The following is a 27,847-nucleotide window of genomic DNA, read 5'->3' on the forward strand; positions in this document are numbered from 1 at the left end:
ATCCACTTAGTCTCTAGCTGCTACCTTTCCACCTTATTTCTCCATTTATATAATTATATTATACAATATTTTCTCATACACTCTACTTTTTTTTTTTAAGAACACCTTGCCATGCACTTTCCGAACTTTTTATTTACTTTCTTTACTTTTTTGTTGAGTTGGTGTATGTGTGTAGTAGTGTAGATGATTCCTATGTAGTGTGGTAAAATTCTGTTCTTATCCTTTTTATAAAGGGTTCCTGCCTTACTACATAGTGAATTGAAAGCAAGAATGTATTCCCATAGTGCTTGTGGATACAAAACATGGACTATTAGGAGGTTTTAAAATAATATACCTCCTTATAAACCAAGTTAATATGTAACTAAAAACTACCTGTCAAGTAAACATAGCAGAAGAATCTGGGGAAATGGTTGTCATGTGGAAGAGTGCACTGCTGTAAGTGCAGAAATCTCAGGTTTGCCCAGTCTTCTGAGGTCCTTTCCTGCAATTTTGTTTTTTTCTGAAGTGGTTTGTTTATAAGAAATGCTTAAGTTGCCTGTGTTTACCTAACCAAGTACTTGGTGTATATATTGGGGTTGCTGTGGGATATCAGACTACTAGAAAAATAGTCCTAGTTGTGGCTCTGTTGTAAGTGGGCTCTTTTTTTTTTAGCATAAATTTGTTTGTATATTTTATGAGAAGAATGTTACATTTAAAAGTATTCCAGGTTTTGAATCTGACATTGACCTTTAAATTTTTTTTTAATTAATAGATCACAGTTGAAAACTTTGGTGCAACAGAAGTGAAAGAGCTGGTTCTGAATGGTGCAGACACAGCTGTTAACAAACAAAATCGGTAAGGGATTGCAGTGGCCTCAGTGGCAGTGATAAGGGTTAGCAGGCCTTCTCTGGTGTTACTAGAAACATGTCACAGCTACAGGTTGTGGGGCACACCTTTATTCTCAGCACTTCAGGAGGCAAAGGCAGGAGGATCTCTCGAGATCCTGCCAGGACTACATGATGAGACCATGTCTCAAAACAGTCTAAAAACAACCCATGATTGAATGTTTAATGGGAAAGTCTGAAATCCCCTTTAAGGTATAAGTAAAGGAGTAAAAAGATCATGAATAGCAGCACAAAGAGAAATGAAAAGAAAAACAGCAAATATGGTTTTAAACGGAAATGGTGGCAGCTAACCGGAGAAAGAGGGGTAAGATGGACTGGAGCACTCATTGAAGCCACCAATTCATCTTACAGACTAGCAGCTTAGACACCGAGTCTGACCCACTCTTAGAAAGTGATAAGGGTTTGAGGAGTTGCTGAAGGCAGGAAGACTGGTAAAGACCTGTAACTCCAAAACAACCATACCATAGTGCCTGTATGGTGGTCAGAAGACAACCCATGAGGGTTACTTTTCTCCTTCATCCAGTTGGGTAGCAAGTGCATTTAGCCAATAAGCCATCTGACCAGCTTTGCATTTTTCTTTACAGTTTTCATAATATCATGAAAGGCAGGAAAGGACCACTTGTGTCTGCTGCACACATTTGAAAAGAAACTGTTATTAGCCTGGCAGTGGCAGCAAACTCTCTTAGTCCTAGCACTCTGGAGGTACAGGCAGATAGATCTGAGTTTAAGGTCAGCCTGATCTACAGAGTGAATTCCAGGACATCCAGGGCTACACAGAGAAAACCTCTTTTGAAATTTTTTTTTTAAAAAAATTGTAACTTTTAAAGATGATCTTGAAAGAAAGAATGCTTAATACCTATTCCTTGGATATGAATGTTATATTGAAACCAAAAGGATGGAAAATCTGTTCTCTGTAGCATAAACCTCCTGCTTCCAGGGAGATCTCTTATCACCCAGTGTCTTATTTCTCCATGGTTTGGGTCTATTTTGAAATGGATAGCCGGTTGCCTCACTCTGAATAGGAAATTACCTTTTTTTTGTTTTTTCACTAGAAGTAGCCTAGGAATGAATAATCATGAAGGCCTTTTTTTTCCTCCCCTTCAAGATAGGGTCTCTGTACATAGCCTATTCTGGGTTTGGTGTGGTTTTGGCTTGGCTTCATTTTCCCCATAATGATGGTGTCCTTTTCATTGAAGACCTCTTTTCTGAGTTTAGTTGAAAAGTGGCAAGAAGTGAAGGAGCGACTTGGACAATATTGAGTATTCTCCATAAATGGTGCGTGTGACCCATGTAACTGCTTTGCTTTCATTTCTAGGCAAGAGTTTGTTGATGCCTATGTGGATTACATATTCAATAAATCGGTGGCATCTTTATTTGATGCTTTCCATGCAGGCTTTCATAAAGTCTGTGGAGGAAAAGTTCTTCTGCTCTTTCAACCTAATGAATTACAAGCTATGGTTATTGGAAATACAAATTACGACTGGAAAGAACTGGAAAAGGTAAGGAAAATATCAGCCTTTACCTGTCAGTGTAGAAAGGGAAGAATATGGCGTGCTGTTGAACACTAGCCCATCTATGTGCTGTCGCCCTTGTGTTGTACAACTCATTGGTGTGGCTGGTAGACACCCCAGCCCCTTCTACCCACAGTGCACTGTTTGATAGCACTGGTGAGGTGCTTGAGAGTGCCCCCAACTGAATGGCTCTCCACCCTGTGCTTTTCTGGCAAATCAGTGTTAAACTGGTAACTCCTACAGGGAGGGGACTATAAAGGAAAGACTTTGAGGGCTGGCTCAGAAATTTATACCACAGAATATTGTCGTATTCCTCTTAGCATTTTTGTTTAAAAAAGAAAGTTTGATTTCTCTTCTTGAAAACAGTAAAATTGTATAAAATTTCATGTTAGCATTTTAATAAACCTTTCATGCTATTTTAATAAATCCTTATTGATAGTGTTACATAAGCATTTCTGGTGATTTTAGATCTGTTCTTCCCTCTTCCTGGGAACCAGTAGGATTGCAGTAGTTCCTACCCTTCACCCGTGATGTTTTAATGCTAAAAAAAAATTGTGTGTATTCTTTTTAGAATACAGAATACAAAGGGGAGTATTGGGCAGAACATCCCACAATAAAAATTTTTTGGGAAGTGTTTCATGAATTACCACTGGAAAAGAAGAAGCAATTTCTATGTAAGTATTTCTGACCAGCTGTATAGTCTATCAGACAAGAATCTAATTGTTAGAATTGTAAAATATGGGCTGGAGAGATGGCTCAGAGGTTAAGAACACTGACTGTTCTTCCAGAGAGAGGTTCTGAGTTCAATTCCCAGCAACCACATGATGGCTCACAACCATCTGTAATGAGATCTAGTGCCACTTCTGGCCTGCAGGCATACATGCAAGTAGAATGCTGTATACATAATTAACAAATCTTTTAAAAATTGTAAATTAGCTCAGTTTTTTAAAATTAGTTTTTGCTGTTTTTTAAGATTTTTATTTATATGTATGTTGAGTCTGTGTTATGTATGTTGTCCTCAGAGGCAAGAATAGTGTCTGATCCCCTGGAACTGTTGTTACAGGTGGTTGTGAGATTCGGAAACCTAGCTTGGATTCTGTGCTGTAGGGCATGGCTTAATTTCTTTCCCTATTTGTTACCTTGTATAAAATGTTCTAGGGCATTCCTCTGTTGAAGGTCTCCCCACTCTCAGGAGTGTTCACTTATCAGTTAAGAGTGTACACTGCTTTTGCAAAGGCCCTGGCTATTCAGAAGACATAGGCAGGATCTCAAGTTCCAAGGTCTGCTGGAATTAGGGTTGAAGTCTGGGCAGTTGCCAAGATCCTGTTTCAAAGTAAAAAGCAGCAGTAAACACAGCTTAGCAATTTAACACCTGACTCCAGAACCCAGCACCCATGTGGCAGGAGAGAACTTCTAAAAGTTTTGACTTACACAAAAAAAATTAGTTTAACCAGTTCTCTAAATGACTTCTAAATGCTTGTCAATACTGACATTCTTCACTAAGTATTTATTGAGCACTTTTAAGACAGTGGGTGGATGTTCATGCACAGCTGGACTGTTGTCTAAATCGTCTTTCTTGGCAGTATTTTTGACAGGTAGTGATCGCATTCCCATTCTTGGTATGAAGAGTCTGAAACTAGTCATCCAGCCAACAGGAGGTGGTGAGAGCTATCTTCCGGTTTCCCATACCTGTTTTAATCTTTTAGATCTACCAAAATACACAGAAAAAGAAACTCTACGATCTAAATTGATCCAAGCTATTGATCACAATGAAGGCTTCAGTTTAATATAACCTTGAAGTTTTGTTCTGTTTAGTGCAAAGGCGTCAAACCACTTGTGTTTTTCTTGTGAATTTCAGCAAAGTGAGAAGTACTTGTAATTCTCACTTGCAAATTGTTCACTACTGTATTGATGAAAGCCAAATATTAAAGATAAATTGAGCAACTGTTGATACTAAACTGTACATAACCATGAATTGTCCCCATCCTCATAAACATACAGTATTGTGAATACATTAAAGTTTTACTTACAGGAATTTTAAGAGTTTGCATATTTCAGAAATGACCTGATGTGTGAGTGCATGGAACTGCTGCTTAATGTTTCTTTAATCACTGGGTAAAAACCTAACTATGGCCTGCCTTTCGTCATTTGATTATTTTTCCATTTTGTAAATAAAAGTTTTGTAATAAAATAGTGACATTCAGATACCAGTAGTTTCTGTGGCTGTAATTGAACTGAGCTCAATTTTAAGGGTTAAAAATTATGCTTCAGTCTGCCTCCATAAAACCATGGCGGAAACATCTTTGTAGACGTAAATTAACTTGAAGTTCTTCCCTCTTTCCTGAGATATACAGGAAATTCTGTTGACAGAGTTGCCAGAAACAAAACCAGTGGCCACTTTGGAACTGATGCTGCAGTATTTGTTAAGTTCTCAGTGCTTAGAAAGTCTTTAAACTGTGAAGCTGAGCTAAATATGTAACTGTTCGTTACAATGCAAGTATTTTTTTTCAACTTAAAAAGTGCCATGAAAAGCTTAAATAAATAGCTTACTATTTCAACTTCCAGTGGTTCTCATCGGATTCAAAGTTAGGTTTGTGTGTCTTTTCTGTGCACTATGAACGAGACGCTAGAAGCAGGCATTGAAATTCACAAGCCCTAATGCTAAGGAATATGTAAAAGCACTCAACTGCTGGCCAACAGTATTCTGAATTGTCGAGGCTGTTCAAGCTATTCACTAAATGGGACTCCGTCCTTAAAAATGCTTAGATGGGCCCTGGATATCTTTTCACATTTTTAAGCTTCATTCTTTCCTGTAATAGGGACATCTTACAGGTAAATGCCATCTTCCTTCAGTTAGTTGTTTAACACTCCTATAGTATTGAAGCCTAGCATGGTGGCATTTTTGTTGCCTTTCTCACCTACTGTAGTCTCAGCGGTCGTCAAACCTTCAGTGACCCTACTGTATCAGGCATGCCCACCACACCGGACAGAGTTCATTTCTTGCTCACATTTTTGGCCACAAGGTGAGGCTCTGGCTATTTCTAAGGTCATCTAATTTTGACATCCTTTCCAGATTAAGGCAGGAGGGAAAACCACAATATTTATCACTTGGTCCACACACGGTGCCCTCTAGTGCTTTCATTCCACATTCATGTCATTGAGATTCATTCTCAACAGTGTTAGAAGGTATTCTGGGATCAGACACCGGAGGACCCCAACACAAGAGTGAACCTTATGGGGCTGGCAAGTTAATGGGGAGGGGGGAGTCAAATGACCATTTTAATGTAAGACTTTAAAACAAGATACAAGTATAAAACACTGCTTTTGTATTTCAAAAGTTTGAGGAAGATAATCCAGTCATTAAACAGTCTACAAAACATATGCCAGATTACATAAAAGTCTATGTACAATATAAAAAGAGCTGAAAACAGTCTTCACTGTAAAAATAATTTAAAACAAATTTTTCAATTTAAAATATTGTCTATAGCACAAACACATCATGCAAATGGAAACTAAATATACTGCATTCTTTAGTGTAAGCCAAATTCAGATTGAAATCTTTTTTAGGTAGGGAAATGAGCCACTTTTATTAGTCTTCTCTGGCAGTAACGGTCCTCGCTGGGTATTTTACGCATAAAGAACAGCTATATTTCAAAACCTGTTTTTTGGTAATAAATACTAAACCAACATTGAATATTTAAATTTGCAGGTAATGTTCCAAAGAAGTCTGTAAAATAAATACTGACTGCAATTTGAGGTGTGAACTGTTTGAAAGGCTAAAAGCTTCTGCAATTCAAAAAACTGATCCTAGTTTTAAGGCAAGCTAAGCTTTTAAATAAATAAGAACTAGTTTCATTGACTATTCATCTCCATAATACAAGGCTAACACTTTGGGATACATTACACCAAATCCTCAACAGGAAACAATGTACTTTCTGGCTGAGTTACAATTTATTACTTTGGAACTTTAATTAAGAGACCCGTGGCTTTCCTCATTATTGGAAAAACAGCAGTCCAAAACACTCTTCCCAGTAGAAGTACCATTATTAGCTGCGGAAAGGCTTTGCATATGCACATCTTGGCAGTTTAGTTAGTACTTGTGGTGACAATAGATGCAGGCTCTACCACAGTGATAGGTTAAGCTAAGGGGACCTATAGACAGGACTATTGTTTCTAGAGCAACTGAAACATTTTCAAATCATTTATCAGGTTAGTCTGGTGACTGCAGCAAGTACATGCCATCTTAAGCAGTAAATACACTTCAAACTGAGCAAGTTTTGAGTGCTCCCCACACATGCTGACTTCCTTCTCACATTGTAAGTCATCAGTGATTTAAAAAAGTTAGCTGCCACAAGTTTTTGAAAATGCCAGTGTTTCAAAAGGTAACTGCTAAAAATAAAGTTCAGCAGAACAGAAATTGAGGATTTCAAAACTATTCAATGTTACAAACAAAAAGTGTGAAATACCATTCTTTGGTCTAGATAAGCTGTTCCCTTTACATTAATTAACATTCCAATGGCTTTTTGAAAACTTTAAAATGTTGAAAATCATTAGGCAAAAACAAAATTATATATACATATGGATGTATCATACAAATGAACCTTTAAAGGAAATTGAAGTCAACTAACAGCTGATTAAAGATACCTAGTACCTTTAAAAATGGTTAGTGTTGAATGTACAAGTACAGAAATATGATGGAACTTTAAAAATTAGAAGACAATCTATTTTCCAGTCTATAAATATTACATCTTTCTGATTTCCTTGTTCAAGTTCACAAGTAAACATTCATTTTGACATGCTGAAGTTCCCAATGCTGGTGGAGCAGTTCCTGTACCTGGACAGCTGTGATAACGTTAGGATTTGTCTGATGGATAGTTCACACCTGCCACTTCCTGTCGCATGGCTGCAGCTTCATTAACTCCCTCCTGATCCCCTCCATCAGCACCTTCAGGTCTATCAGGATCATCTTCCAAACCATTGTAGAACTCTTCAATTTCACTTTCATCTTCCATGGGTTCTTCTAAACTAGGGCTCTGGCACGTGCCACTGTCACTGTTACTGCCACAGGAACTAGAGGATAAGACATCATCTTCAGAGTCTGAGTACACCTCCGCACCATGGAATATGTAACGATTTGGTGGTACAAAAAGGTACTGATTACCTGAAATAGTGGTAAGAAATGTTACTTTCAGTTATTTGATTCTAGACAGGTAATAAGACAACAAAACCACAACCTAGAAAGTTTGTGAGCCTTCCAAGATCTACCGAATGGACACTTGTGGTTTTGTTGTCTTATTACCTGTCTGTCTTAATGTCTTATTGTAGGTAGCCATGCCTGGCTTACATGTTAATTAGTCAAGGTGATCATAAACAAAAATAGCTTTTACCTTACAGACTATAAAATCTGTAAAATATAGTATGATAAAAGACTGTTCCAGGTCTTTGGATTCCAGAAGCAAAGATGTATATATGATACAGGCAAGTTACACAATGGGAGACTTGGCTCTGGGAAGTGTATGTCCAGACTTTGGGGGAGGGGAGAGTTATGAAGCATACCTAAACCACCTCTCTACCACCATTTCCAAACATAAATGTTCATGTTTACCTGGAATGAAGGTAAACTACTGCTTAAGTTGGGCTCTGTTATCAGGGTCTTCTGCTTCAGAAACATTAAATATTAAAACATCACCTGTTTTTGCAATTATACAGACAGTAGACAATAGAATGCCCCCAGAATTTGAAGATTTACTCTAGTCCACTAAAATTTGAGTTAATAACACTACATAAGTCAGGTATTGTGGCACATATTTATGATCCTAGTACTAGAGAGATGAAGCAAGAAGTTCACCATTAATATCTAAAATTTCTTACCCCGGGATGTGATGGCTTATGGCCGCAATTCTAGGGAACTTTAGAGGAACTATAATTTTTTTTTTTTAAATGTCAAAGCTGGGCATCACACACCTTTAATCCCAGCAGAAAAGCAGATCTCTGTTGAGGCCAGCCAGGGCTATACATATAAAAACGTCTGGTGATGTTTTATTTCTATAGGGGATGGAAAACGGATTTTCTATTACACTGCTCTGCTGTTGTCTAATATAGCTATGGTTTGGATACACACATTTAAAGGCCAGCTTGGTCTCCCAAGTATGAGGCCCTATCGAAAAAGACCAAAGTCAGTCAAGTACTGTAGAGGTTGTATTATAACTTATTTATGCTTAAATTAAGTTAGGATTTACCCATATTTAGTATACTGAATCTCCAAAAAGTAGACTATTCCAACTATGTTAATAAGTTGGTAGGATAAAACATGTCCAGTAGAAGGGGATGCTGTTTGGGGATCTGAAACAAGGCAGATCTAGAATTTTATCTGGTAGTACCACTTCCTAATTACCTTCCAAAGGGTCATATATAACATCTTCAATCCTGCATTTTCCCACCTAGAAGAACATGGTTATGTGTTCTGTGTAAACTGACCCACAGTAAGCAATCAGATCTCAGTCATTTACTGGGGAGGTAGGGAAACACAGCGTGCCTTTACCTGGTGAGCCATCTTGGTAAGTCATTTCTACCACTTAAAACAGCACAGCAATATATTTAAAACCCACTCCTAGAGCTGAGGTTATAGCTCAGTTAGGAGATCATTTGCCTAGCTGTTTGAAGCCCTGTATCACACGACTGCCTGCAAAAATAAACATACTACCTTTCTCTAACTCAACACACACAGCACTAAATCTGGTGTATGTGAGAGAGACCAAATCTGACATTGGGAATCCTTTTTCTTAGATCACAAAACTTGAAATGGTTCAACAAACAGCATTCCTTACCATCAAGACGCTTACTAATTTGCTCCTTTGCAAGTCTATTGGGCCAACACTTTCTCACAGCTTCTGCAACTGAAGTTCTTTCATTTTTCTCTCCGGTACTGGAACCAACAGCCTTGAAATCTGGATTTTCTATATTAATGCTCTCAACATTCCTACAAGCCTGTACTTCTTGTGAATTTTCTTCCATACAACTTTTTGATTCAGATACTTCTAAATCGTCAACTTTGTTCTTTGTTGCTTGGTCTACAAGTGTAGTAATCACAGAAGAATCTTGTGGTATAGTTCTTTCAGGTGAACTTGAGGCTTCAGAAATATGAAGAGGTGTTGGTGGCAACTCTGATAAATGAACCAATTCCTTGTGTGTTCGTGGAGGTTTTTCAGTAATTTCTGAAAGCTTTACAGGGTTACAACAAAGTTTGGCATATTCACCACCTAACCTATGACACAACTCGTTAATTATGACATCACAGTCTCCAAGAAGCTCTACATCAAAATGCAGATGAGGCAAAGGTTCCCTATTTATTAATATTTGAGGCACTTCATGGGGTATGGAACCTAAAAACAGGATGGAAAGGAGGTTAGAAAAAGGAAGCGAAAGCAATTATAACCACAATAGATAAATAGATATGGGTGGGCATGGTAGCACAACCCTTAAATCCCAGCACCAGGACAGCAGCCAAAAACCCCGTGAGACTCTGTCTCAGCCATAAAAAAAGGGGTACATACAAATAACTTTCTCCCACATTCTCTGGCCTTAAACACATGGCAATCCTGTCCCAGCCTCAGAGAGCTCAGCTCAGAAAGCTTAAACTTTGAAATAACAAAACTCCTTTGAATTAGCTTTAAAGATGACAATCCAGCACAACATAGAGCTTTAGGTGTTTGGAAGGCTCAGAGAATCACATCCCCTGCTGTGAAAGGGCATGCCATCTCTGCTGCTTCACACAGTGGAGGTAGCAACAGAAACATGAAAGTAAAGAATGGCAAACTTGAATTGGACATAGCTTTTTCTGGGGGGGGCAGGGAAGGTGTATTAAGACAGGGTCTCACTGTGTCACCCTGGCTGTCCTGCAACACTATATATGTATATAGACCAGGATGATCTTAATTAAACTTGGAGATCTGCCTCTTGGGGTTAAAAGTGTTAGCTGCTATGCTTAACTCCTGGACATAAGCAAATGAACTTTTATTTTTTCATCTAACCCAGGCTGGCCTCAAATTTGCTATGTGGCAGATGCTATTCTTTGAACTCCTGACCCCACCACTACATGGCTTACAAATGTGTGTTATCATTCCTAACTACCAAAGATTTACTAGCTGGGAATAGTAGCACATGCCTTTGATCCCAGCACTCAGAGGACTGGGCAGACATATCTCTGAATGTGAGGCCAGCCTGGTCTGCATATCCCAGGCTATAGTGAGATCTTGTCTCAAGAAGGGGGGTGATGCCTACCAACATGTAAGTGTCCAGTCTGAGTACTTGTGACCACTTTGGTCAAAATGGGGTTGTTAGATTCCCCCACAAGATAGCCTACAACCATCTGTAACCCCCAGTTCTAGAGAATCCAAGTATGTACACATACATGCATGTAAACAAAATATTCATATACACAAAGGAGTTTTTTTTAAAAAGTAAAGCTTAGACCTTCAACTATTCTCTAAATAGAAACAGTAAAATCACCTCTTACACAGATCCATAACACATGGCATGCAGAACTATTCCCCTAAACCATCAACTTACTTGGAATTAATGCTACTGGTCTTACTTTCAGAGAAGACCCAATAACAATGAGGAGGTCAACTTCATCTTTGTCATACTTCATGGCTCTATGAAACTGTTCTGGTAAATTTTCACCGAAGAAGACAATCTCTGGCTTCATAATAGCGAGTGGCTCATCGGCTGGGCACCTGGGACACCGAGGAACTACCTGCACAAATTGAAAAAGTGAAGGGAGCCCAAGTTAGAAGCAGTCAATATTCCCAGGAAACATAAAAGCTGATTAGAAATAAATTTGATAGAGACTATTGTGACAGCTCAGCAGGTGAAGACAATTCCTGTCAAGCCAATAACCTGAATTCAACTCCCAGAGTCCACATGGTAGATTGAGGACTCACTCCTCCCCGTCCCCATTGATCTTCAGACCCCAACACCTCCACACAAGTGCTGTCAGTTCCTCATGCCCACCTTGTGCATGCAAAATACTAAGCATGCAAAAAGTGAGCACAAGAAAAAACCATGGAAACAAAAAACTTGACCTTTTAAAAATGTTAAAGTGACTCCATTCCAATATACTATTTTTCCTGATCATACATAATTGTGCGGCTATTTCTGGATGTGTGTTGCTATATTTTTTTTATATTTTTTGTTTGTATGTTTTTTTGTTTTTTTGAGAAAGGGTTCCTCTGTAGCTTTGGAGCCTGTCCTGGAACTAGCTCTTGTAAACCAGGCTGGCCTCGAACTCAGAGATACGACTGCCTCTGCCTCCCAAATGCTGGGATTAAAGGTCTGCGTCACCACCGCCCGGCTTGCTATGTTTTCTTGTAGTAAATACTTCACTATCACTTGTTTGTAGCTGAGCATGACCCTCAGCTTCTTATTCTCCAGCCACCAACATGCTGGGATTAACCAGATTACTGGTGCTGGAGAGCAAACTCAGGACTCTGAATGTTAAACAGGCATTCTACCAACCAAGCAACATTCCAACTTCTGTCTCTCTGAGACAGGATTTCTCTGTGTAGTAGTACTGGCTGTCCTGAAACCCTCCTTACACCAGGCTGGCCTTGAACTCACAGAGACTCTGCCTCCCAAGTGCTGGGATTAAAGGCCACCACTGGCCCAACTTTTTCTTTTTCTTTTTAAAATGACTCTTCCTATACTGCTCAGGTTAACTTCGCAAGCGCACACACACACACACTCAGGTTAACTTGCAAGTGTGCACGCACACACACCCCACCTCCTTAGTGTGCTTTAACACCTTCACCATACAGGGATTTGCTACTTAAGGTAGCAAACATAATTTATCAGAATTTCCAGCTTTCCTTCTGTATAACACATGCTTTTTACAGAAGGGGAGAAAAGATGAAGGTAGAAGCAGCGAACATTAAGTTTACACAATTCCTAAAATGAGCAGATGAATTAAATTACCTGATTAAAAATGTCTCCACGAACAGTTTCACAATCAACTTTGTATTTACAAATCAGGCAAGATGCTGTTGCAAAAGAACCTAAAACAAAATATACCTGCTGTAAGAAATATTTGTGGCTTACACAATAAACTTTAGCCTGAGTTTTCCTTAAGTCTTACAAGGAATATAATATGGGTTATACAATATACATATATATTCTTTATCCTCTAAAGGTATTGTGATAAATAACTCTGCAAGGGCTAAATAAATGTCTGCAACTAGAAGGTACCAACCTTAGCTCAGCTGTCTTATATAGTCATGGCTGGTCTTGAACTGCCTATCATTAGGCATACACCACAGGCCTTATTTCTGCTTCTATTGTGTATGTTTTTCAGTTACGTACCTTCAAGTTTATCAAATAATGCTTAATCTCATTACGCAGCTTCTTTCCCTGCCCGATATTTCTATCTACCTAAGCCCACCATAGAAACCACTGTTGACATTTACTAACCATGACACTGGATGATCCTTTGAATTCCTGCAACCTGCTCCAAGGTGTCTATGTTTTGAGTATAGTTTCGAAGTAGTTTTCCTTCCTTATCTGACAGAGCTATGAATCTGTGACACAGAGATGGCTGGAACTGTCCAGGATATATTTCCTACATAATGCAAAAGGCAGAAAGGTTTACATTAATTAAATAAGCATAACAGATATCCTGCTTCTGTTTAGTTGAAAAAAGTACTAATCATAACCCCCATGTATACACTTTAATAAACAAAGTGAGCACTTTAAAGCACCCAGATAGATGGCACACCTAGGAAAGGGTTGTTACTATAAAAGACTCAGCATTGGTGAACGTGGTCCCTTGAAGAACAAGGTAAGGTGACCCATAAACACATCTTAATGGATAATGTAACTCAGAAGAAATACATACCTTAGGTACATCACAATTTTGTTGGCTGTAAATTCAGATTTTTTTTTAAAGGGAAAAAAAGGGTAAACTTTACACTGAAATTATAGATATCAAAGGGTATGGTGACTTCACAACTAAAAAAAGGCTGTCAATGTATTTAAAGCTTTTGGATTATCATTCATAAATATCAACCTGCTGGGGGTTTAAAGCTGAAGTGTTAATTCCTTACCAACATTGCTTTCCTTCCACTGCACAGGCATACTGGGATAGAACAGAGCTGCTCATGAGTGCTGACTTGCTGGATTTTGTGTGTGTGTTTTTACCCCCAAATAATGCTTCAATGCTGTTTCTTCTTTAAAAACAAAGATTTCAGATATACACATGGCAAAAAGATCAGAGAAAAAGTATCAATTTTGGTCCTCCCAACTTGACAGTGTTTTTATTCAATTTCATTTAGTGACTATGGCAAAGGAAGTATCTTTTTTCTTTAAAGTAGTTATACTTTCTACTTCCTTACACTATAGGCTCTATCTAATTCATCGTAATGTTAGCAAAAATTAAAAACAACCATATGTCCATCAATAGGAAAACTGGTTGTATAGTAATGTACACCCATACAGTGGAATAAATATTTAGCCACTGAGAGAATAAGAGGGCTCTCATGCACTAAGCTGAAAAATATAGGAAAAAAGCAAGTTAGTCACCAGGGAGTAATCTTTTTGGTTTTATTAAGCCAAAAAAAAAAAAAACCCTGAAATTGTATGCACTTATGGATGGTTCTGTCTGCATAAACACATAGGGAGAGCACACAGCAACTGTAAACAAGGCTGAGATTTCTGTAGGATTAGAGGACTTCACTTTTCACCTATTTAGTAACTCACAAGTTAAACTTAGTAAGCTAATTTTTTTTTTTTTTTTAAAGGAGACAGGGTCTGTCTCTACATAGCCCTGGCTCTCCTGGAACTCACTAGACCAGGCTGGCCTCAAGCTCAAAGACCCACCTGCCTCTGCCTCCTCAGTGTTGGAATTAAAGGTGTACACCACCACACTCAACAATAACCTAGGTTCTATAAAATCATGTATATTGTGGTCCATTACACAAAAATCCAAGATTTTTGATTTCCATTCCAACATATACAAAAAATCCTTGAGTCTGGATTAAGTGGCACATCCTAAAAGCCCAGCACACAGAGGTCAAACTACGGGATAGCTAGAAATTATAGCACTCTAAAAGAACAGGTTATTTCAGGTCTGAACATCCTAAAGCCTTTTAAGAAACCAATGACAGGGATGCAGCCGTTAATCTGCTAATCCTAGCACTTGGGAGGCAGAGGCAGGGGATATCCGGAAATTCAAGGCCAGCCTGGTCTACAGAGCAAGTTCCAGGACAACCAGAGCTGTTACATACAGAAATCTATCTCAAAAACCCCAAAAAGGAAACCATTCAAGTCAGGCATGGTGGCACATGCCTCTAATCTCAGCACTTGGGAGGCAGGAAGCAGGCCTGGTCTATCTACAAGTTCCAGGACAGCCAAAGCTATTACAGAGAACCCCCTAGCCCTCCAATAAAAGAAAAAAAAAAATCATGAGTGTTAGCCCATTCTACTGAGTTCAAATTTAAAATAATGCATTTTTAAAAGCTAACATTCTGCAGGGCACTTGGGCTGCACACCTTTAATCCCAGCATTTGGGAGGCAGAGGCAGGAAGATCTCCCAATTTGAGGTCAGCCTGATCTACAAATTTTGCAGGACACCCGGGGCTACAAAGAAAAACCCAGCTCTTGCTCAGCATGTGGGAGGCAAAGAGCCCAATCCCTAGCGCCACACAAACAAGTGAAGGGCTGGGGAGGGAAGGGTCAGTGGGTAAGCGTTTGCTATAACTGCATGCAGGAGGCAGAAACAGGAGACCCTGCCTCCATACACAATGTGGGGAGGAGAGTAATAGAGAAAGTCAACTCTGGCCACCACTTGTGACATGCACACTTACACCTGGGCATTGCATAAACATCACACGCATGCCCATAAGGAGAGAAACAAAACAAAAACTCCAGTAAGGACTCTCCTCATACTCATTTGGTAAACCCCAGTACAGTTTACTGATAAAAACCTTTTGCTGGCTTCCTCTTGGGGGATATTTAACTTTAAGAGAACAGATTTTCTAGACAAGATCACAACAGTGCTTATTTTAGGCTACATGGGCTATACATTTTGCCATATGGTCACATATAGCAAAGAGATGATTTATTAAGTGGACTTGGCTGTCACTGAAATGACTTAGGGACAGTACAGTAAAATTTTAGTGTTTATGTGTTGTAAAAACCTGAGAATTCATAGTCATTCCAAATTAACTCTCAGCTAATGGGATGTGGTAAGATGGGAAAAAGCTGGTGAGCAGACACAATCTGACAGAATGATGTTTAGATGATATATTGTACAACACAGAGCTTACAATTAACACTATGTACCTCGATGTCTGAGTCTGAGTGTAAGAGTAAAAAGTATGTTATGTAATGGATGTCACTAGTCAGCTAAAGCCATCCCATAATGTATATATAACAACATAACGTATATCCTATAAATATATTCACTTATATGTCCATTTAAATAAATTCACAGCTCAGTCAGCTAATACTTAGAGAATTATACATGTTTCTAACAAGATTTTTTCAGAGAGTACGCCAATCTGTCTAATCCAAGGAAAGAATTTCAATTAGTGAAGCTAAAAACTAATCCCTACTGAATTTGAACATGTACATGCAAAACCCATTCTTGTATTTCACATTATAATGCTGTAGAGCATTATACATACTTCACGTTATACATGTTATATAGTTTACATGTATAAAGCCGAATTAAAGGCAGCGTCTCATTATGTAGCCCTAACTGGTCTGGAACACAGAGTTACACCTGCCTCTCACTCCAGAGTATTGAGATTAAAGACCTGTATATACTACCACATCTAGCCCTTATTTTTTTTATACTAAAAAGAAATTTTATGAGTGTTTTGCCTATAGGTAATATGTATATGTATCACTTCCCTAGTCCCCAAGAATGTCAGAAAAAGACATTGGACCCCCTCAGAGAGCTGGAGTTATGTGGATGGTTGTGAGCCACCACATGAGTGATAGGAACCAAACCCAGGTCCCTCTTAACAGGTCTTAACTCTTGAGTGTTCTTAACTTCTAAGCCATCTCTCCAGCCCCTATTTTAAACCTTTTAATTATCTGTATGTCTGAGGTGGGGTGAGTGAGGGCAAATGCCATGGAGGTGGAGGCAGCAGCACAGGCTTATACTGGGACTGGTGACAGCCAGCAGCTGTACAGACAAGTTGCTGGAAACTGATCTCCGAACTTTGTAAGTAGAATGCACTCATAAGCACTGTCTCATCTCTCCAGTCTTTGACTGTGAAAGGCTTTTCCCCAGATTTCCTTCCTAGCCATGTTTGTTAAGTGATAACAGAAAGTTTTCTGGTAGAGCCTTTAAGAGTCTATGTCTAGAATATCATCCATAAACTGAGGATCTTTGACTCCCCCATGTATATCTTTCTATGAAGGCTAACTTATGTTCCTCATTTGCACCATAAACCCAATTAAACCCTAAGAACAAAAACAGTCTAGCATATATGTCCTTTGCTAGGGCCTGAATCCAGGGCCTAAAGCTCTACCACTTGCAACCCAGGCTGGCCTGGAACTCAAGAGTTAACCAGAGACTGGCCTTTTACCTCTTGAGATCCTCCTGCCTCCACCTCCCGAACCCTGGGTTTGTTACACATTATTGGAGAGCATTTTCATGCTATGCTTACTGGAATTCCAGCCTTTATAATCCCCCGAAGAAGAGCAAAATAATGTTTACCCATACACACACACATACACAAAATAAGTAAGCGTAATTCTAAAAATGTACAGAATCCTTAATTTTGGAGATGTATCTGTACTTAATACCCTGTAAGACTACCGGCAATGCAGTGCCCCCCCCAACAGAATATACATGAAAAACCTTGGGGACAACACAGATACACTAACCAACTCTGCTTATGTAAGACATGAAAGTAACTTAGTTACCTGCTGACCTTTCTGAACTTGTGTCTACTGACTGAATTCATAGGACATCAGATATCTCTCATTGTTGAGACAGGGCAGCATCGCTAAGTATCAGAGATTCCAATAGCACATCCTAGCTGCAAACTGTGGTTACCCCTATGATGCCAGCACCTAGGATGCTGACAGTATTCCCTCACAGTTCTGTAAATATACCATATAAAGACAGTTTTTACAAGTCAGCTTAGGGCCTGCAAGATGTGAGATGGATCAGTGAGTAAAGGGGCTTTTGCTGTCAATCCTGTCAACTGAGTTCAATTCCAGTAACACATACGCATGTATGTGAGTTCTCCACATTGCACTTTGGCATGCGCATCACCCACTCACTACGCTATCCCTTCTGAAATAAAACTTTCAAGATCCTATTTAATTTGTGGGTTCTCTAAAAGAAAAAAAAAAGTCTACCCAATACAGCAGAACCTTTCAGATTTATTTACAAGTCCCATAAAAATGAACAAGAGGCATGCTAGTAGGTGGAGGCAGGAAGATCAGGAAGCTCAAAAACCACCCATGGCTATGCAAAATTCAAGACCAGCCTGGCCTACAGACTGCCTCAAAAATAAATTAATCACTCAAAAATAAATAAATAAAATTTGAGATAAGCTGCAGAATTTCTAGTGACGATGAAAATCTTGGGACGATATATACACTCTATCCTCCATAGCAGCAGAACTGCACAGCAGATATATGGAGCCAGGGATGTAATTTTCAATTTTCTGATTCACATTCAAGTGAAAATTTCAAATACCTAATAAAAATCTTTGTTGCTCTTTTGTTTTTGAAGCTGAGTCTCACAATGTAGCCCTGGCTGATAATGAAGTCACCAGTCTCCTGTCTGCCTCTTGAATCCTGAGAATGCAGAAATACACCACTATGCCTGACTCCTGAACATTTTACCAAATATATTTCTGAATATTTGTTTGTTAATAAATGCAATTAGTAGTTCATTTTTCTTTAGCAAAATCTCTAATATCCTTAAATATGCCCTTCACTTATATCAACACATTTCAAGTATTCAATAGCCATAGGCAGCTAGTGACTTACTTATGAACTAGAAACACTAGAAGACTCTATAAGGGTCCTGTCATCTGTTCACCAAAAAAATGTAATCTCAATTTTTGGTAACTAAAAATTGTTTTTCAGACAGAGGCACACATTAAAACTTGTCTACTACAAACCATACTACAGTAGGTCCTATAAACTTTATGACTCAGAAAATAGATTCAATATTTTTTATGATCTACAAATCACTAAAGGAGTGGGGGAGACAGACAGACAAAAGACCAAAGATTATTTACAATCAGTCCTAAAACGGCAAAAGTTCTGCCTACCACACTGTAGCATTCACTTCATTGGGTAACGAATGTCAATTTAAAACATCTGTACATGAGAACAACATTTTCTCATGAACGACAAACAAAAAACTGTGATACCTTTGCAAACTTGAAGAATGGTCTTGGATCTTTTCTAAAATACTCAATATCAAACATGGCTTGAGGATCTGGGAGATCTGGGAAGTCCACGGCAAGGCGAGCATAAATGCCGTCTCTTGATCTGAAGTCAGGTATCCCACAGGAAACAGACACCTGAAACATACAGCACGTAACTCACAACACTCAATGCTCTACCTGCACAATTAGGACTCTCGTACACACAATGAGGTGGTAAGAACACAAGGAAAAGTTAAGTTAGAGGAACAGAAACACCACCCTTCTAATTTCTTTCAAATTCAGATGAGACAAGTAAACTAATGAGAATAATTAATCTGCCACATACTGGTTTTTAGTGGTGCTAAGTCGGGCCAACCTTGAAAACCTTTAAGCATTTAAACAAATTAAAGCAAATATAATTGGAGTAAATCAACCTCATTATTTTTTTTTAACCAAAAAGTAGGTAAGACTTCCTTGCAGATAATCCCAAAGAAATTGTTTTCATATGGCCAGCTTTTAATACCTCAAGAACACTAGAAATCCAAAATTTCAACACTGTACTGTAAGCTGTGCATACAAGTTCATGACTGTAGGCTCAGATATTTAGTAGGCTGAGACTGAGGGGCTGTTTAGGTTCAGATTTTCAAGACTAGCTGGGACAATCACAACAGAATTACATTAAATAATAAATTACAATAAAGGAGCTGTGGGTCCTGAATATTCACAACGTTCAATAGTTGTACAACTGTCTCCCATGTACCATAAGCAAGTAATTTGCCAGGCAGTGGTAGCACATGCCTTTAATTCAGCACTTGGGAGGCAGAGGCAGGAGATCTCTGAGTTTGAAGGCAGCCTGATCTACAGAGCAAATTCCAGGACACGCTCCAAAGCAGAGAAACCCTGTCTCAAAAAAAAAAAACAGGAAAAAAAAAAATAAGGCCCCCCCTCCCCAGAAAAAGCTATCAGGCTTTACTATTTTTGTTTTCTATGTCTGTAAGGGAACCTGCATGTATATCTGTGCTCCACATAGGCACCCTGTGTCCTGAAGTCAGAAAAAATCAGATTATGCAACTGTGAACGGCCATGTGGGTGCTGGAACTGAATCTGGGTCCCTGCCTAGCAGCAGCAAGAGCTCAGTTCCGAATCATCTCTCTGGTCTAAGAATATAACATTTACTTATGGGTTCTTTGGATTTTGTCTTTTGTTTAACAGGGTCTCACTATAGATCCCTGCCTGACCTGGAACTTGAAGAGATACACCTGCCTCTCTGCCTCCACAGTGCTAAAATTAAAAAACAGGCCACCACTGGGCAGTGGTGGCATACACCTTTAATCCCAGCACTCGGGAGGCAGAGGCAGGCAGATCTGAGTTCGAGGCCAGCCTGGTCTATAAAAGCTAGTTCCAGGACAGGCTCCAAAGCTACAGAGAAACCCTGTCTTGAACAAACCAAAAAACAGGCCACCTACTTTCTTTCTTTTTTTTCTTTTAATAGTGTCTTGCTGAACCTAGATCTTACCACTTTAGTTAGGCTGGCTAACCACTGAGATCCAGGAGTCTATCTCTACACTCTACATACCAGTGCAGAGGTTACAGTCAGGCCCTGACAGGTAAATGCTGGGATTAAAGGCATGCATCACCATACCCAGCTAAGAGATGTGATTTTTTTGTTTGTTATGGAATATTACTTTCAGTAGATGTGTCACACATCTGTTTATGTTGAACTATGTAAAGGTGTTACATGTATAACACTGCCTATTGGACGGCCAACAGCTAGGCAGTAGAAGGATAGGGCCAGGCAGAAAGAATAAATAAGAGAATCTAGGCTTGAGAGGAATAGAAAGAATGAGGAGGAAAGAATGAGGAGGAAAAGACAGGGAGGGCCAGCTAGGCAGACACGGAGAAGCAATGAATGCAGGACATCCAGAAGGAAAGGAAGGTAAAAAGCCGAGGCAAAGCATAGACGAGAAACAGGTTAAGATATAAAAGCTAGTGAGACAAGCATAAGCTAAGGCCAAGCATTCATAACTAGTAAGTCTCTGTGTCATGATTTGGGAGCTGGTTGGTGGCCCAAAAGAAAACCTGCCACATTGTTAAATACAAAAATCAAACCCAGAACAGTGGCCCAAGTCTACATTCAAAACTAAGATAGTTGAGGCAGACTCACTTGAGTTCTGGTCTGTGTAACACAATGACACCCTGTCTCAAAACAAAAACAAGAAAGGGCTAAGGATCAGTCCATTGTAGAGTGCTAGGACCTGGTATGTATAAGCCCCAGGGTCAAATCCCCAGCATCACAAATTACAATAAAGGGCCAGAGAGATGGCTCTGCTAAAGGCTCCAAGCTGGATGACTTGTTTGATGCCAGGAATCACATAGAAGGCAAGAATGGTTGCCAGTAGTCCTCTGACACCCTCATGTGTGCGCACACACAATTTTTTCTTGTTGTTGGGTTTGTTTTTCAAGACAGGCTTTCTCTGTGTAACAGCTCTGGCTGTCCTGAAACTCATTGTAGACTAGGCTGGCCTCAAACTCAGAGAGAGCCCCCTGCTTTCTAAATGCTGGGATTAAAGGTATGCACCACCACTGCCTGGCTACCCAAACTTTTTTGAAATAACCATGTGTGGCGGCACATGCCTTTCTTTCTTTCTTCTTAGTTCTCTGCAAGTTTGAGGACAGCCTGGTCTATGAAGAAAGTTCTAGTTCAGCCAGAGCTACATAGTGAGATACTGTTTCTAAATGAATAAAAAGTATAACAAGTTTTAGACACAAAACTTCTTCAGATAAACCCTGGCAGTTCAAATCAGGGCTCAGCAAGTTTTATTGTCCCAGTTTCACAGTGAAAGAAAACTGTCTCCAGAACACATCCCTGACCCAACACTTACAAGCTGGAGGGAGGATTGCTGCAAGTCTGAGACCATCCTGTAGGCTACAGGGACCATCAGCCAGCCATGGGAGCACACTCTAATAATCCCAGAACTTGGGAGTATCCCTGGCAAGTTCCAGGCCAACCAGGGCTATAAGTAAAACCCTATCTCAAAATTAACTAAAATGGGGAGTTGGCAGAATGGCTTAGCCAGTTAAGGTGCTTCAGCCCAAGACTCACAGAGGAAGGAAGGACACAAGCAGCTCAAGTTGTACTGATTTCCAAAGGGGCCATAGCACACAAACTGCCACACACACCCAAACACAAGGCAAACTATAGGCTTTGTTTTGGAAAACAAAGCAGGTGGTGGGGGTGCAGGCCTTTAATTCCAGCACTCGGGAGGCAGAGGCAGGCAGATCTGAGACCAGCCTGGTCTACAGGGCCACTTCAGGATATCCAAGGCTGATGTTACACAGTAAAACCCCATTGAACAAAGAAAAAAAAATAAAAAAAGAAAACTAACCTTTGTCTAAATAATACCCACAGGGAAAACTAGTTGTATTCTGTGTTGAGGGGCTGGTGCACAAAGAATGCTTTGGCAGGCTCACCTTCTGTCTCCCAGAACTGGGACTCTTAATGATCATTTAATACCTTTTCACTTTGCTTGAAGTGCTTCTTGCTGCTAACATAATGCCTAACACTACACAATACAGAATTATGAGTTGGTCTTAGACCAAGTCAAATGAAAAAGGCAGTCTTACCAAGTTAAAATGAAAAAAAAAAAAAGGTAAGCATGTTACCTTCCCAACCGTATTTTAACCATAAATTAAGTTTCTGCTTTCTCCATGAAAACTGACTCCACTAGAGCCTTGCTATCATGCTTTCCAAAAGAATCTAATTTCTCCAAATCCCCAGGAGCTGGAGAGAGCTGGATGCTCTTGCAGAGGACCTGGAGGCTCACAACCATCTGTCACTCCAATATCAGGGGATCTGCTGATGCCTTCTTGGCCTCCTTGGGCACTTCACAGTGTAGAACAGAACATTCCTGCAGGTAAACTACCCATACACATAGAATTAAAAATACACCTGACTACAGAAACTGGAGAGATGGCCTAGCATTAAAAGACAACTTGCTGCTCTTTGAAGAGAAGCTAGATTTGGTTACTAGCCACAGATGGGAGCCCACAACTGTTCAAATTCCTGGGAACCCAACATCCATTTCTGGCCTCTGCTGGCACCAGGCACACACATAGTGCACATACATGCATGCAGGCAAACACACACACACAAATAAGATCTTTAAAAAAAAGGGGGGGGGGTGATCCCACCTACCAATTGAGCTACAAATAAACATTTAAATTTGTCAGACTTTCCAAACACTGAACTAATTTATAGCAACTGCTGCCGCCCCTCAGGTTTAAGCAGTTTCTAAACACCTGTATTAGGAACAAAAGCTACAACTAGTGCAGAAAACAAGTAATGGGAAAAGGAATAGACCGCAGCGCTCTTTACTATTCTTATACATCTTACATACCCCAGCTCCAGTTAAAACTATTATCTTTCTGCATTCTTGTAGTAACTTCACAGCATCTTCAATTGTATTAACATCTTTTCTTTTTTTCCGTTTTGGTGGTTCTGAAAGGATATTAATAACAATCTGCCACAGTGTCATATCATCCAAATCAGGTGGAGGAATTGTTTCTGGTAGTAAATCTTTAAGAATTGTTCGAGGATCAGTACCAATCATGAGATGCTGCTGAACGAAAGTATATGGACCTGTGTTAAGGGAAGAAAGGCTTAAGTCAGTTCCGGTTCTAATTAAAACCTCATTTATTTTGTCAAGTAAATAAGTGAGCAATATATAAAATTTTTATGCAAAGTTTAATTGAGTATTATTTAAAAAATACAATTTAGAGCCAGGTGGTGGACAGAGGCAGAAGTAGGTGGATCTCTGTGAATTAGAAGGTCAGCTCGGTCTGAGAGAGTTCCAAGATACAGAGAAACTGTCTCCAAAAGCCCCCCGCAATAAAATAAAATAGAAACAGAAAAAAAAGTGCAATTTAAAGGTATTTCATGTCATATCCCACACAAAATCTGATTGAACAAGAGCTTGCTTAGGTCTGAGGTTTTGTTTTCCAAGATAGGGTTTCTCTGTGTAGCCCTGGCTGTCCTGAAATTGCTTTGTAGACCAGGCTGGCCTAGAACTCTTGAGATCCACCTGCCTCTGCCTTCCGAGTGCTAGGATTAAAGGTACGTGCCATCACTGCCTAGGAGGTCTAAGTATTTTGATTATATTTTAAGGGTCAAATGGGTAGAAGATGAAGCAACTCAGGAATTAGCATGCAGGAGGTCAAGAAAAAAAACCTTACCAATACTTGAGAAACTAAATCTAAATGATAAAGGTGAGAAAATTTAAAGATGGTACAAGAATAGCTTCGGGAAGTCGCTGCAGACGTTAGTGGCACATAACTCTAATCTCCAGCATCTAAACACAAGAGAGTCGGGAACTGAAGGCCAATGGAGGCTATACAGTGAGTTCAAGCCAGTTCTAGGCTACAAGAAAGTGATCCTGTCCCAACAAGAAAGCAGACACATTTTTAAAAGGCTGGTACATATGGAGCAAAAGAGAAAAAAAATGGTCAACGGTATGAAAGAAAAAGAACAGGGATGAGGAACATCCTCAGACATAGGGACATGGTGTGGCACACCTATAATCCTAGCACTTGGGAGGAAGTTCAAGTTCAACATCATCCTTACATCATAGACTCCATGAGTTTAAAGCCAGCTTGGGTACATGGAACTGTCAAAGAAATCAAGAAAGGGAAAAGAAAGGAGAAAGAGAGAAGAAAAGGTGTAAGGAAGGAAGGAAAAGACTGCATTGGTTATGGTATACTCCAGAGGCTGGTACAAAAGACTGCAGAACAATTTGGCTAGCCTGGGCTACAAAACACCTTGTCTCAAAATGAAAGAAGGAAGGAAAGGGCATGTATGTATTCGAAGCTTACAGGCCCGAAGCATACCTATCCTCGGCCGTGGAGTCCAGTCGCTAGAGCTCGCATGCGAAGTTCTGTCGTCTTCATCACTCTCGCAGGAATGGAAGCCATTAGTGATGATTTCATCAGTGAACAGGAGGTTGTCTGTGAGAAGAAAACACAAATGGCTACTGCGCCGAAACCATCATCATCTGGGGCTGGGTACACACCTGCGGTCGCTGGCACTCTCAGGCTAGTCTTACACCTATGATTCCAGCACATGGGAGGCACAGAAGTTGAGACCACCTAACCTACACAGAACAGTGAAACCCAGGCCAGCCTGGGCTAAAGTGGAACCCTATCAAAAATCAAAAACAGGGCTGGGCAGTGGTGGTGCACATCTTTAACCTCAGCACTCAGGTCGATCTCTGTGAGTTCAAGGCCAGCCTAATTACAACGGATGCCCAGAGCTGTTACCCAGAGAAACCCTGTCTGAAAATAAAAAAAAAAAAAAAAAAAAAAGCTTAAGGTGAAGCATGCCTTCAAAAATAGGATCTGGGCTCCAGTCAAGGGCTAAAACCTACATCTTCATGAAACGCATCAAACAGAAATTACCACAAACAGGACAGTGGTAGGTGGCACATGCCTTTAATTCCAGCACTTGGGGAGGCAGCCTGGTCTACAGTGAGTTCCAGGACAGCCACGGCCGTTACAGTGAAACCCTGTCTCGGAAAAAGAGAAAGAAAGAAAACAAACAAAAAACCTTCAAAATCTCACTTAAGTAAAATCCTTAGCAGTGCCCTCCCTGCCCCAGCCGGTCTTTCTGTAGCCCTCCAAGTAGAAAACTTCCTGCCTCAGCCTCAGTGTTGGCAAATTTACACTTTAAAGAACATAAAACATGCTTTACACTACACTATCCGGTTCCCCTTTAAGAGCTGAAATCAAGGGCTATTTACTATTCCAGTCCCTAGCACTTTTCTTTTAAATACATGGCCAATGTCCCATTGAATGGTCCATTCACAGACTCCGATAAATTCTGGACAAAAGAAGCTCAGATGACATTATTACATATACAACACCTTTGGTGTCAATGGCATACAGAAGTCGTTTGGTTTCAGAATAACAGATATGTTAGGAAACTAAAAAAAAAAGTTATTAGCACATGATTTGAGAAGAAAAATAAGTACTGTAAAATTATTACTCTTCTATATCTAGGTGCTTAAATGCAATCTCAGGAAATTAATGTTTTTAGAACAGTCATTTCCTTACATTTTTTAAGACGGTGTCTCACGAAATAGCTTTGGTCTATTAAGATTTCTAACTTCAAAAAAAGATATCGGTACAAAAAGAAAAAAAAAACCCACCACCATACAGGTGTCAGCTTGCAAACGCAATCGCAGAAGGTCGAGCCACGGGACAGCCCAAAGCGAGCTGCCAGGAAAAGACAACTTTAATAAAGGCGCTTGGGTCAAAAGCATCCGAGCGAGGGAAAACTTCAACGACAACTACGAGAGCCCGGGTGACTGCGCGCAGCGCAAAGCGGCCCGGGCGAGCGGCGAGTCCGCGCGCGGCTCCGCTGCAGGGCCGGCGAGCTCGGCGGCGCGCGGCCGAGCCAGGGCCGAGCTGCGCCGCCACCGCCGGCGCCGCCGAGCCCGAGGAGCCCACGGGGCCCCGGCCAGCCCGGGACCGGGTCACAGGCGGGGACGCGGAGGGACGCGGCTGCGCGGTCCCGACCCCGCGCGCGCCACTCACCTCGGTAGCCGATCGCTGCCGCCGCCGCCGCCGCCTCGTCGTCCTCCTCGCCCTCGTCGTCGTCGAAGTCGTCGGCAGCCCTCGGCTCCCGCCGCAGGCCCGACCCATTGTCTTCGTCCCCGGCCGCGGCGGTCGCCGGGGCCTCTGGCTCCGCGCTCGCCGCCGCCGCCCCTACCGCCTCCCGCCACAGCGCCGCCGGGGCCGCGGCGCTCTCCGCCTCACACCCCGCCGCCGCCGCCGCCACCGCCGCGCTCGGCTCGCCCGGGCTGCGCCCGAGGCCAGGCCCGTCTCGGCGCGGCCTCTTGCGGAGCGGCTCCTCGGCGGCGGGCTGCGACGCGGCCTCCATGGCGGCCGCCGCGGAAGGGGAGCCGCCGGCCTGAAGGGCGAGCGCCGCCTCGTCCGCCATCTTCCAACTGCCTCTCTGGCCCTCCGCCCTCGCCTCCTCTGCTCCGCTCGACGCGCGGCACTGGCGCCCCCGCGGCTCGGCTGCGGGAGATTTAAACCCCGTCACGTGACCCGTCCCCTCGCCGCCCCCGCCCCCGCGCCGCTCCCGCCACCCACGCGGGCCGGACCACAACACGCCGGGTCACGTGTCCGGGCGCCGCCCGCGGCCTCGGCCCTCCCCGGCCCCACCCAAGGGCCCGGCTCCCCTCGGCGGCCTTCTCTCGCCTCCCCGCTCTCTCGCTCGCTCGCCTGCGCTCGCCGCGGCCGCTCAAGTTGGCGACTGCGCCGCGAGTTCCCACCTGGGCCTCCCGCGTGCACCTTGCCTGGCTTCGCTTCCGTCGGCTTCTCCCTCAGGGCTTTTTAAAAGCCCCGAAGCGGCGAGCAGCCGGCACTGACCGAGGCCGGCCTCCCTGAGAAGAGTTCCCCCACCTGCCTGGCGCTTTGTGACAGCTCTTCCTCAGTTTACCGCTGTAGTCTCCTCGGGAGCTAGCGCCGTCTCCCACCTTCCCTTATCTAGTGCAATGGAATGTTAATCCCAGAGCCCGGGGGACCTGGGCCCCTCTGCTCTCCGGCCCAAGCTCGGGTCTCTGGACCTCGCTTTTGTCATTTGTAAAATTTAATCCCTTGGCTCAGGTGGGGCGGCAAGAGCAAGGACAGGAGGGAGAGCGCTTGGTTCTTAAGCACCTCTGTGAAGAAGTCAAATTTGGGGCCCGGCTCCTGTGACTTCAGCAGTTGAGTCTTTTCTGAACCCTTTTTAAATTTATTATTAATTGATTTTTTTTGTTTTGGGTTTTATGTATTTTTCGAGACAGAGTTTCTCTGTGCAGCCCAGGCTGTCCTGAAACTTGATCTGTAGAGCAGGCTGTTCTCCAATTTAGATAGAGATCCACCTGCTTCTGCCTCTCGAGTACTGGGATTAAAGGTGTGCACCACGAACGCAAAGCATCTAAATCCAATCTTTAATCATTTCTAAAATGGCAAAACCAGGACTGAGGATGCAGCTCACTTGGTAAAGTCACGCTACCCG

General features: G+C 41.5%; 2 protein-coding genes across 5 annotated transcripts in view; one reads left to right on the plus strand and one right to left on the minus strand.

The window, feature by feature from the left end:
• Positions 1–4,600, plus strand: part of Herc4 (HECT and RLD domain containing E3 ubiquitin protein ligase 4) — a 76,089-nt gene extending 71,489 nt beyond the window's left edge. For all 4 annotated transcript variants that reach the window (XM_048451594.3, XM_048451597.3, XM_048451595.3 and 1 more), the window contains 4 exons: positions 752–834; positions 2,200–2,383; positions 2,967–3,069; positions 3,979–4,600. In XM_048451594.3, the coding sequence (XP_048307551.3) occupies positions 752–834; positions 2,200–2,383; positions 2,967–3,069; positions 3,979–4,187 (579 nt within the window). In that variant the 3' untranslated portion in view covers positions 4,188–4,600. The remainder of the gene's footprint in view (positions 1–751; positions 835–2,199; positions 2,384–2,966; positions 3,070–3,978) is intronic.
• A 1,098-nt stretch (positions 4,601–5,698) lies between these two features.
• Positions 5,699–26,825, minus strand: Sirt1 (sirtuin 1). Its single transcript, XM_085679716.2, has 9 exons — positions 26,377–26,825; positions 24,673–24,789; positions 23,187–23,428; positions 18,793–18,945; positions 12,860–13,007; positions 12,368–12,447; positions 10,964–11,150; positions 9,223–9,777; positions 5,699–7,556 (listed from the first exon to the last, which is right to left on the minus strand). Exons 1-9 carry the CDS (start codon positions 26,780–26,782, stop codon positions 7,249–7,251), a joined length of 2,196 nt encoding a protein of 731 aa, XP_085535842.2. The 5' UTR covers positions 26,783–26,825; the 3' UTR covers positions 5,699–7,248.
• Between the last annotated feature and the right edge of the window lie 1,022 nt (positions 26,826–27,847).

The sequence above is a fragment of the Myodes glareolus genome, chromosome 18 (genome assembly GCF_982192425.1).
Source record: "Myodes glareolus chromosome 18, mMyoGla1.1, whole genome shotgun sequence".
In the NCBI taxonomy this organism is placed as follows: Eukaryota; Metazoa; Chordata; class Mammalia; order Rodentia; family Cricetidae; genus Myodes; species Myodes glareolus.